Source organism: Ahaetulla prasina, chromosome 2, assembly GCF_028640845.1.
Source record: "Ahaetulla prasina isolate Xishuangbanna chromosome 2, ASM2864084v1, whole genome shotgun sequence".
NCBI classification, from domain to species: domain Eukaryota; kingdom Metazoa; phylum Chordata; class Lepidosauria; order Squamata; family Colubridae; genus Ahaetulla; species Ahaetulla prasina.
The window spans coordinates 134,181,103-134,193,404 of NC_080540.1; the positions used below are offsets into that span (position 1 = coordinate 134,181,103).

Genomic DNA, 12,302 nt, shown 5'->3' on the forward strand with positions numbered 1-12,302 from the left:
TCCTACTGAAATTATCAAACAGAATCATAAGTATCCCTTGTTTACTTGAATCAATCCTCTGATATATTTTTTCTAAAATATTTAGGAAGCAGATTGTGCTCATTAAGCAGAGAATCTTATATGGTCAGAGCTTCTCTGGTCCATTCATTTTAAGTACCATTTCTATATCCTAGCAGTCCCCAATAGATCTGTTCATCAGTTTCCTTAAAGAATGTTCCTTCATGGAAAGATCTTCAAATCCAACTTGACTCCTGGAATGTACCTAGGAGAAACTGTGGGAGCCAGACAGAGGAAGAAATTGCTGGCCATGTGAAGAGGCAGTGTACCAACGTGCCGGCAGCTATGAGAAGGAAGTATTTCAGAGACCCCACCTTAAGTGACTTGTTTAACTCTGCCTAAGACCAACCTTGACTATTTTAAAGATTATGTTTTTTGTGATTAGCACTAAAGCTGCCTTTCTAAAATCCTATTTCTTGAATTTGCCCACCATGTACAGCTTGACAGTACTTGCTATTCCCATACAGTTTTCTTACCAAAGTACAGAAATTGTTTTCTCTCCTTTTCCAGGGTCTATAGACTTGAGAGTCATATGGTCTTCCATTCAAGCATGACCTAGATCTCATTCTATTTAATACTTTCAAAATCAGCCAAAGTTGCTTCACAATTACCAGCGGCTATAGATTCTCACTGAGTACCATGTTCTTGAAATTCTCAGCATCCACACAAAAAAGATGACAAATGATTTTGCCTGAATTTCTGTACCTACTCCATTTATGTGATCTGAAGTCACAGAAAGCCTGTGCTTTCTCTTGCTTTACGACACCATCCAAATATACATTGTATAGGTCAATGTTGTTGTAGAACGCAGGCGACATTCATTCCCAATTTAACAGAATTGGCAAATGGAAACAGCATTCAACTTTATTCTGAAATATCATTTGTAGGTCATATATTTTAGCTTGTTATTAGAAGCAGAAAATGGTAATTAAATGTTGCATCTCAACCAAGCAAAGCATCTTTCAGCAGCAGGTATTACCACTTCTTCATCTCTTCCCACCTGAAATGCAAACATAAGGCAACAATAGCAAATGAGTTTGCACAGTGAAGCTTTCATGAACTTTTCCAAATAAATAGATTTTCAAACTAAAATCCAGATAATATATTAGCATATTGAAGAATATGGATCATATACATTCTCATATTCTAAAGCAGGGGTCTCCAACCTTGGCAACTTTAAGACTTGTGGACTTCAAGTCTTAAAGCTTTGCTGGCTGAGGTATTCTGGGAGTTGAAGTCCACAGGTCTTAAAGTTGTCAAGGTTGGAGACCCTTGTTCTAAAGTGGTGGGGTGGGGTGGGGCAATCAGTTTGGACTCAATGAAGGTCAACAGCTGGGAATAACTTCACACAAAGTGGAGGAGTTATGGGTGTGAAGACAGAGTTGGATCTCTCTTTTCGGAGGAAAAAAAGTATGTATCTTCCTATTACATGTAAGGTGGTACCTGGCAACTTCAGCCACTTTGGCACTTTTCCAGTAGGGGCCCTCCTTATTTGTGGCTGTGGTATTTCAAGATTTGCTGATTCTGAATGCTCTGTATTTTGGTTAGCCTCATTTGATATAAGTGAGGAGCTAGGAGCAGATTCCAAACGTTGAGCTGTATGATCTACCAGTTTAGACAGCCGCCTGGAAGAAAAGATAAATATTAGATTTCCATGTTGGTTCCTCTCCATATGTAAGTACAATAAATTGCATGTTGAGCTAAATGCAAGAACCAAAGGTGCAGATTTTCTTTCAGTCTCCGTGGGGTTTGCAAATAAGTGGTCCTTTCATCATCCAGATGGAATTTAGACAGATGTAAGATAACATCTGTCTGTACTCTGCCAACTGATAAATTCTGATCTTTGAAATAAACTGACAATTTCTACTTACCTAGCTACTAAAATGTCAGCTTCAGAAGGGGACACAGCAGATTCCAGCAGATCCAACCTCAAATAGTGATCTGTAACAATGAACATTTTTAGGTTTTCTAAATAAGGTAACATATTATGCAAAGACATTAGAGTCTTTGTATAATCTTTGAAATAACACGCTTCAAAAATGTAACTACTGATGTATCTTATAAAATGACCTCTCAAACCAGACTAACACTCTAGAAGTTTTTTCAAACACAAAAGACATCTGTAAACATCTGAGATTTTGTGTTTTCTAATACCTCTTATCGTAGATCTTATTCAGTGAACTGGTCAAGTGAAGACGAGCATTAACAAAAATAAAATTGCCAAATAGATTGCACATACATTTCTCTTGTCAGTTAGTTCTTGAAGTTTTAGGCCATTAACCATTTTCTAATAAATTGCACCATTAGGAGAGAGAACTAATTGTTACTTTCAATCTTCAGGAATGTCTTAGTCTAATCAGTCTTGTAGACCAATCCTCTTCTATCTTACTGAATTGTGGCAATCAATATATTCTTTTAAGATAAATGTACCAGTATTACATAAATATTTGCTCCAGGACAGAAAATAAATTATAGCTTGAAGTAATAGTCTACACTAGTATTTATCAGTGGTTAAAATAATTGCAAAATAAAGTATTTAAAATATAATGTTCATTCAATTTAATTGAATGTGTGCAGTTGAAGTTGCCTTACTTCAGAAGTAGACAAAGTGAAACAAGCTGCACTGTTTTTCTTAAATGCAGAGAAGGCTTTTGACAATTTGAAATGGTCCTTCTTGTTTAAAATTCTGGAATACCTTTTGGAAGATAGGAGTTCTGGAATTTTATTAAATTTGATCTATTTAAGAAAGCATACAAAACTGTTAAATGAGAACTAGCAAAACCCTATGAGATATAAAAATATATAAAAAGAGACAAGGCAAAGAGAAATGTGGGAGTACAGAATAAAGTAGAAACTTCTAAGTTGACAGTATTTGCTAATGATTTGTGCTAGTTTTGGTAGATTCATTAAAGAAAATAGAAAAATTAATGGGAAATTAAAATATTTATTATGCTAGTAGGTATTAAGTTAATCAGAAGATCAAAATGGTAACAACAATTAAGAAAACAAATGTTCAAATAGAATTCTTAGAGAAAACTGGTTTTAAAATTAAGAAAAAAGTTTTAAAAAATTGAATGTTTTGCCTAGAATTTTTTTTGTTTCAGATGATACTTGTTTTTAAATTGGATGTACCATTTAAAAATGGCAAAAAGATATACATAAGTTGTTTAGCAAGGGGAAAAAATCATAACTTAAATATAAGGTATTACAAATACAAAGGAAAGAGAAGGACTGGATAGCATTTTTAGCATGTTTTTGGTTTGGATGACTTTTAGAGTTAGAAGGAGATGTCCTGAGATTTGGATGACATGGATACTTGTGATATAATAAAGTCAATGTACATTTCATTATGTTAGACATGCCATATTGAGAATACGGAATAGATAAAAATCCAAGCTATGCCCCAAAACACCTTTATAACTCTTAGCACATGAAGCATTTTATAGATAAGAAATAGGTGAATATTTAACATATCATGGGATACTAGAATATTACCAAGAGGGATTTTAAATAAAATCTAGAGAACAAGGAGGCAAGGAGATTTAGCTGACAATAGTTTTATTGCTTACCTTTACCAGAAAATTTTAAAGTAATAAAAGAAGTCGTGCTATTACATACACAATGTAAGACAGAATTTGAAATGAAATGTATACAAATGATGAACATGTAATTGCTAAAATGTAATTTTTTGAAAAAAATGAAGAAGGACAAGTGAAAGATTAAATGATAAAATGGGCTAAGAATCTTGGACATAATATACTGATGGAACAGTGGGAAAATATATGGTTAAAAAGATTAAAATTTACATTATGTCATAATCTTAAAGAGAACGTTTATAAAATGATACGTTGTAGGTATAGGAAAATGAAATTAGAAGATATATAAAGGTACTTCAAATTTATGTTGGAAACAATGAAAGGGTCATTTTATCATGCTTGATGGGCATATAAAAACACCAGAAAACAGACTCAAATACATATAGTGACTGATAGGATTTTAAAGATGAATGTTCAACTGAAATCAAAACATTTCCTCCCAGGACTTAGAAAAGAGACTGTTGAAAATGAGCTATGGACATTTTTTATTTACATATTTATTTATTCATTCAATTTCTATAGTCATCCATCTGAATCAATGACTCTAGGCAGCTTACAATTCAAAGAGAAAAAATATATTACAATTAAAAATACTAGAACATTTCTACAGTGGAGAAAAGGTTAGAAAGATGACAGAACTTGCTAAGATGGTTAAATTATCTAATAAAGTATTTGATTAGGGACAAGACAGTACACTTATTAGGGATGAGAAACCTCTTCTAGACTTTTTCTGTCACAAAGAAAAAATGAACTTGTGATTTATGGTTTTGATTACGCTGATAGACTATAGAAAGAAGAGTCATGATGTAACCCTAGAGAGAGGTTGAAGTATAATTGTACGTATAACTGCTGTGAAGATGAGAAGCCACTTCTTTATATCTTCCTGCTATGTTCTTTTTTCTACTTTCTTCTACTTTTTTCTTTTCTGTACTTTTAGCATTTTCTTTTATTTCTCCCTTTCTCTTTCTTCTTTATCAATCTACTTTACTTTGTACTAGTTCTTATTATGTTGTTAAAACTTTTGAGTGTGTGTGTGTGTGTGTGTGTGCGTGCGTGCGTGTAAGTGAAGTCTGTGGACTTCTTGCAGATACTCCCTGGATACTCAATTCTGTCTCACTTATTTTTTAAAAACGTTCCTAGAATAAAGGAGCAGGTGAGGGTTTGAAATGCTACACTTCTTTCTCAATGGCAATCATTTTGTAACCATGTTTATTTTTATTTTATTTATTTATTTTGTCACATCATACAAAAAGATTATATAGTATATACACATATAAACATATATAGGAAGAAGAAAAGAAAAACAATAGGACAGGAACGGTAGGCACGTTTGTGCTCTTATGCACGCCTCTTATGGTCCTCTTAGGAATGGGGTGAGGTCAACAGTAGAAAGTTTTTGGTTAAAGCTTTTGGGATTATGGGAAGAGACCACAGAGTCAGGTAAAGTATTCCAAGCACTGATGATTCTGTTGCAGAAGTCATATTTTCTGCAATCTAGATTAAAGCGGTTTACATTAAGTTTAAATCTATTGGTTGCCCTTGTATTATTGCAATTAAAGCTGAAGTAGTCTTTGACAGGAAGGACATTACAATAGATGATTCTGTGAGTTAAACTTAGGTCTTGTCGAAGGCGACGGAGTTCCAAGTTTTCTAAGCCTAGGATTTCAAGTCTGGTGGGATAAGGTATTTTGTTGTTTTCAGAGGAATGGAGAACTCTTCTTGTAAAATATTTCTGGACACGTTCAATTGTATTGATGTCAGAGATGTGGTGAGGGTTCCAAACAGGTGAGCTGTATTCTAGAATTGGTCTAGCAAATGTTTTATATGCTCTGGTTAGTAGTGTGGTGTTTTTGGAAAAGAAGCTACGCAAAATTAGGTTTACAACTCTTAGAGCTTTTTTTGCTATGTAGTTGCAGTGGGCTTTGGCACTTAGATCATTTGACATGAAAACTCCAAGGTCTTTAACGGGATGGGGGTCGTCTGTAAGGTAAGACTGAGCATTTGCTGGTTGAAATTTGGAGTTGCCAATTTTTAGACCAAGCACTAAAACTGAGCTGCAGAGGATGTAAATAAATGATGCTTTCACAGATGTCAGTTTATATCACTACCAACCAAACAGTATCCTGCAGCTTTTTTGCCTTGCTTCTGAATATCTTTTCTGTAAAAGTGCAGGTAATCCTCAACTTATGCTCACAACTGAGCCCAAAATTTCTATTGTTAAGTGAAACAATTGTTAGATGAATTTTGCCCCATTTTACGACTTTTCTTGCCACGCTTGTTAAGTGAATCACTGCAGTTGGTAAGTTAGTAACCCAAATGTTAAGTGAATCTGGCTTGCCCATTGACTTGGCTTGTCAGAAGGACACAAAAGGGGATCGCACTGGACACAGCAACCGTCGTAAATATGAACCAGTTGCCAAGCATTTGAATTTTCATCATATGAACATGGGCATGCTGGAAAGATCATAACTGTAAAAAACGGCCATAAGTCACTTTTCTCAGTGCTGTTGCAATTTTGAACGGCCACTAAATGAACTGTTGTAAGTCAAGGACTACCTGTATGACAGGATTAAAACAAACAAATACACACACACACACACACACACAGAGTGGTTTGGACCCCTGCTAAGATTCCATGAGTTGGATGATAACTCTTACTTGGACCTATCCCCTATTATTTCACTTTCCAGATATTTCCCTTACTGATATTTTCACATGGGAGTGGCTACTCCAGCAGCTATCCAAAGAAACATACTCTGATTTAAACGTCCATAGAAACTGATATTCTATACATTTATTAATACCTCTATAATCCAGGGGTAATTTTTTTAAAATCTGCATATCACAGAAAGATTTTCACAATTTATCTATGCAGCCTGTACTATGGAGACACAACTACTCACCTTTGTGCACTTCAGATCCAAAATATACAATAGCAGCAGGGAAAAGGTTAGCCTGCAATAGTAGAGAAATCAGAGGATACGAATAAACAGAAGAATTGCTGCAAGTGTTCTTCTAAAATTGCAATAATCTTAATCCTAGATGTGAAATGGGACCCTATCTATTTCTCTTAGGAATACCAAATTAAACCTCCATTCAGAAAACAAAAGACCCTTTAAATATACTTAATCATAGAGAGGGTCTTCTCAGGGTGCCGTCCGCCAAGCAATGTCGGCTGGCGGCCTCCAGGGGAAGGGCCTTCTCTGTAGGAGCACCTACCCTCTGGAACGAACTTCCCCCTGGTTTACGTCAACTACCTGACCTTCGGACCTTTCGCCGTGAATTGAAAACGCACTTGTTTATTCAAGCGGGACTGGCCTAAATTTTTTTAAACTTTTTGAATTTTAAATAATTTTAATTGGGGTATTTTTTATGAATGTTATGGGTTAAATTTGATGGTTTAAAATTTTCGGCCATTTATAGAATATGTTATTTTAACTTTCTGTTTTAAATTTGTATATTGTATTGTTTTTTATAATCTGGCTGTACACCGCCCTGAGTCCTTCGGGAGAAAGGCGGTATAAAAATCTAAATAATAAATAAATAAATAAATAAATCATAATATAATCCAACATTATAACCCAAATGTTTATTCATTCACAGATTTCTTAGTTACAGATCCTGAAAATAATTTTTACATTAACGTTGTGAATGGTATGTGGAAAAGAAACTTTTCCACCCCGATTGTCGTAAGAATTGTTTCTTGAAAAACTGGTGCTTATCTATATGTTCTTTTATTCTTCTTTCCTATCATTTTTTTTCTTGCGCAACCTATTTTGTACATTGTAAACTAGAGGCCAAGAACTAGTTTATGTTTGTTATTTGAAAATTGCTTGCCTTTTGAGTAAAGATGATGGTAAAAATGCCTTAAATAAATAAAATGATATATTAACACATTAATATTAATGTATATACACATAAGAGGAACCTCCTTCAGTATTTGTTCCATTCTCAGAAGTAACTGTTCTTGCCAGTTTCCTATTAAACCCATCTAAGCGTACTAGACAAAATATTCAGAATTGTAATAGTCATTTTCTTCTTTTAATTATCTAACAAATGTATATACACCACAGTTGCAAGACTCTCAGTAGTTTACAGTAAAATATATATACTATATAGCATTTAATCTTCAATCTGAATAAAGCGTAAATACATTGACACACTATATCTTTGCAGAGCTTGCTAATGTTACCATATCAGTAGAAATAGTTTTTAGGACAGATCTATACAGTAGATTACACACGTGGGATTTTAAACTCGGTAACTAGGCAATGACCCTAACAGGCTATTTCTGCAGCAGAGAAGTTCCCTGTGTAGATCTGTTGGGTATAGAACTCTCACCTATTATATTCAAAATTATGATATAGTCAACAAATGCAGAGAAAGTTATTACCATATAGCTATTATGCATGATTTTACAGCTTTTGATAGACATGCGCCAAAATCGTCTGAGTAAAGTGCAAGAAAAGGGACAAGACACAAGAGGAAGAATTTTTCATTATTAATTTTAAGAATATTAATTTCATAAAATGTTTACCTTGGGAAAGTTGTGTGTGTATGTGTGTGTAAAAATTATTCTAAAATAAAAACAGTTTAAGTTTCTTATAAATAATCTGAATCTATATCTGAGCAGCAAGATCACTACCAAAATAACCTCATCAAGCAGTGAAATAATTATTTCTAAACTGCATAAATCGGCAGCAGAATAAAATGCAACGAATATAGGCAGGATTTTTACTTCTAACAAACTGCTAAAAACATTAATAAAGAAAGGATTTTCAGATCTCTCGTTTAATTACTAGAATAGTATAAACACACTGCTACTTTTGAAATGATTTCTGCTGATATCTGGATACTGGAAAAATCCAGGTATAGCAATGGATATTGAAAATAACAAACTTTAGTAATTCACCATGAGATATTGTACAATATTAGACTCTAAAGAATTCTAAAGAATTGTGTCTGCATGGCAGCTAGATTCGTCTCTCTTTCAGTGAATGGGTCCTCCATTCATTGGTTGATCTTCCAGAGCATCAACCAGATATTGCAGTGTCAAAAACAGTATTTATTAGTCTTTTTAAAATATTTTTCTCTCCCAGACATTGGGACACAAGGTTGGCTAACGTCACCAGAAGCCAGTCACAAAGGCGGCTGTTCGTAAACTTTTTAATTAAAAAAGTACCAGACACAGTTAAGAAACTCCAAGAAAACTCTTATAAAAGCTTTGATGTTTCCGCTGTCTTCATCTGAAGGGATCCTACTATTTAGAGAATGGATTAAAGGAAAACAACAACAACAAAACTCTCCCTCAGCTTCTTCGCACACACACTATCCTTTTCACGCCAGCCACAGAATTGGAAAATGAGGTTTTGTAGTGTGTTAGTGTTGGAATTTTTTAATAACCTCTTCTCTTTTTTTTTCTCTCCTGCCCAATTATCGTGATGAATAATTAACATTCTGAAGGAGATAACTAAGCGCAGCATCTCGGAGCTCAAAGCCCTTTAGTTCAAAGCCCTGCCCTTTTCAGTTTCTCCAGTTGCCGCCACTAAAACTTCCTTGTCAATCAAGCTCTGGGCACACACTTCAAAGCTTCAAGTGGGAACGGCCCCAAGGGGTCAGAGAAAATTCATGGCAGAGCCTGTGAGGGAAACACAAAGAAGAGGGAGAGAGCGGGCACAGAGGAACACAATCCAAGAATGAGACAGACACACGCAGTACAAATGCTTATGACACACACACACACACACACATACACATACACAATCTGCTACCCTATTTTTACTCACAAGTTGACAAATAAGCCCAGCTTTAGCTTTCCAACTCCTCCTCCCCAACCAATTCCCAGCACTGGCAAGACATCAGACCAAAGCGCTTTTAATTGGAAGAGACTTGAAGGAATGAGACAGCAGTTCAGGAGCACACAAATTTCAGCCACCACCTCCCCCCCCCCCCCCAAAATCTATTTTCTTTCCTAGAGTTTGGCCAATAAAAACTCTCTTCAGAGAGCTTGATCCATAGCTTGCTCTTTTTTTCCAGGCTAGGCACACAGCATGCTCATTTGGGCATCAATTGTCTCTTTTTGAGTATATTTTATTGCAACCTCCAAAGCACACTATGCTTAAAAAATGTATGTGGCATGTAAGATTTTGACCCAATCAAGTGCAGGATAACAAAATGATAATGTATGGGTTTCTGGGATAGCCTGAACCTCTTGGTATCTTTTCTTAGACACAAGATTTAAATACATGTATCTATCCAACCAACCTAGGGATATACAGAAAAAACAACTTATCTCCACACTGTTGTGGCTCCAGCCCCCCCCCCCCCGGGCCTGGCCCCCTGCCTGAAAGTGACTCAGAGAGTGAGGGGGAAGGGCCGTCAGGGCTCCCTTCTGAAGGGCCGGCCTCTCTGGCTCAGCTCCAGGAGCCAGAGGCAGGCCAGGTGGAGCAGGTGACGAGGCCTCCGTCTCCCGTCTCCCCCCCCGCCCAGGAAACGCTTCCAGGCCCAGCTGTGGACAATCAGCCCCTGGTTAGATCCCAGGTTTCATAGACAAGAGAGGCGGGAACAACAGAAGCAGGGGTGGGGCAGGCCTAGAAAGTGCTGAGTCACGGAGCCACACCCCACAGGGTATAAAGCAGGAGGGGCTGCTATACTACTTTGTGACGAACAAATCAACTGACTGGAGAAAACTTGAGCTGAACTATCTGACTGAGCATTTGGCCTGAATTGCTGTTTGCTCCTGACTTCCTGGTTGCTCCGGTAACGAGCTCTGCTACGCCGGCATCAAGAGATAAAGAAATCCTTGGCAGACGAACGCTGGTTTGCTGCCAGAGCTGATAGTTGCCGTGGACTCAATTGCTGGCTAACTGAGTCAGTTCGTGTGCCTCCCGGACTGAGGTGGGGGACAGAACACACGCCTTCTTTCCTCCCTAATCCACCTTGGCAAGACCCATCTTCAATTCTGTTTTCTATAGCACTGCTTGATAGAGTCATTTTACCACTTTCACTCTTATTTCCTTGGAATTATTATATGAAAATGGATGACCTGAGGCAATTTCCAACTTCTTCATTGACAGAAACTTTCTAAGTTGTGAATCATTCCCTATTGCTTTTATGGTATGGATGCCTATAGCTTTTGAATATTTGGAACTGCTCTTTCTTTTTTATCAAGATAATACATTCACAATTCCTGCAGAGCTCCTGAAAATCACATTTTCATTTGAAGAATTTTCAATTATTCAGATGAAAGCTTCTAGACTTCATAAAAATTATTTTTCAAAATCAAACAGGTTAAGTTTCTTATAAATAATCTGAATCTATATCTGAGCAGCAAGATCACTACCAAAATAACCTCATCAAGCAGTGAAATAATTATTTCTAAACTGCATAAATCGGCAGCAGAATAAAATGCAATGAATATAGGCAGGATTTTTACTTCTAACAAACTGCTAAAAACATTAATAAAGAAAGGATTTTCAGATCTCTTGTTTAATTACTAGAATGGTATAAACACACTGCTACTTTTGAAATGATTTCTGCTGATATCTGGATACTGGAAAAATCCAGGTATAGCAATGGATATTGAAAATAACAAACTTTAGTAATTACTTCACCATGAGATATTGTACAATATTAGACTCTAAAGAATTCTAAAGAATTGTGTCTGCATGGCAGCTAGATTCGTCTCTCTTTCAGTGAATGGGTCCTCCATTCATTGGTTGATCTTCCAGAGCATCAACCAGATATTGCAGTGTCAAAAACAGTATTTATTAGGCTTTTTAAAATATTTTTCTCTCCCAGACATTGGGACACAAGGTTGGCTAACGTCACCAGAAGCCAGTCACAAAGGCGGCTGTTCGTAAACTTTTTAATTAAAAAAGTACCAGACACAGTTAAGAAACTCCAAGAAAACTCTTATAAAAGCTTTGATGTTTCCGCTGTCTTCATCTGAAGGGATCCTACTATTTAGAGAATGGATTAAAGGAAAACAACAACAACAAAACTCTCCCTCAGCTTCTTCGCACACACACTATCCTTTTCACGCCAGCCACAGAATTGGAAAATGAGGTTTTGTAGTGTGTTAGTGTTGGAATTTTTTAATAACCTCTTCTCTTTTTTTTTCTCTCCTGCCCAATTATCGTGATGAATAATTAACATTCTGAAGGAGATAACTAAGCGCAGCATCTCGGAGCTCAAAGCCCTTTAGTTCAAAGCCCTGCCCTTTTCAGTTTCTCCAGTTGCCGCCACTAAAACTTCCTTGTCAATCAAGCTCTGGGCACACACTTCAAAGCTTCAAGTGGGAACGGCCCCAAGGGGTCAGAGAAAATTCATGGCAGAGCCTGTGAGGGAAACACAAAGAAGAGGGAGAGAGCGGGCACAGAGGAACACAATCCAAGAATGAGACAGACACACGCAGTACAAATGCTTATGACACACACACACACACACACACACACACACACACACACACACACAATCTGCTACCCTATTTTTACTCACAAGTTGACAAATAAGCCCAGCTTTAGCTTTCCAACTCCTCCTCCCCAACCAATTCCCAGCACTGGCAAGACATCAGACCAAAGCACTTTTAATTGGAAGAGACTTGAAGGAATGAGACAGCAGTTCAGGAGCACACAAATTTCAGCCACC

At 36.6% G+C, this 12,302-nt stretch overlaps 1 protein-coding gene across 3 annotated transcripts in view; it reads right to left on the bottom strand.

Annotated features, from left to right (window-relative positions):
- Window positions 1–903: 903 nt before the first annotated feature.
- ASPSCR1 (ASPSCR1 tether for SLC2A4, UBX domain containing) overlaps window positions 904–12,302 on the bottom strand; it is an 89,595-nt gene continuing 78,196 nt past the window's right edge. The window contains exons 13-16 of one of the 3 annotated variants that reach the window (XM_058167002.1): window positions 6,557–6,608; window positions 1,929–1,998; window positions 1,487–1,682; window positions 904–1,057 (exon numbers count right to left, since the gene is read on the bottom strand). In XM_058167002.1, the coding sequence (XP_058022985.1) occupies window positions 986–1,057; window positions 1,487–1,682; window positions 1,929–1,998; window positions 6,557–6,608 (390 nt within the window). In that variant the 3' untranslated portion in view covers window positions 904–985. Of the gene's footprint in view, window positions 1,058–1,486; window positions 1,683–1,928; window positions 1,999–6,556; window positions 6,609–12,302 lie in introns of those variants that run through there. The other 2 variants (XM_058167003.1, XR_009153217.1) reach the window with 2 other exon arrangements.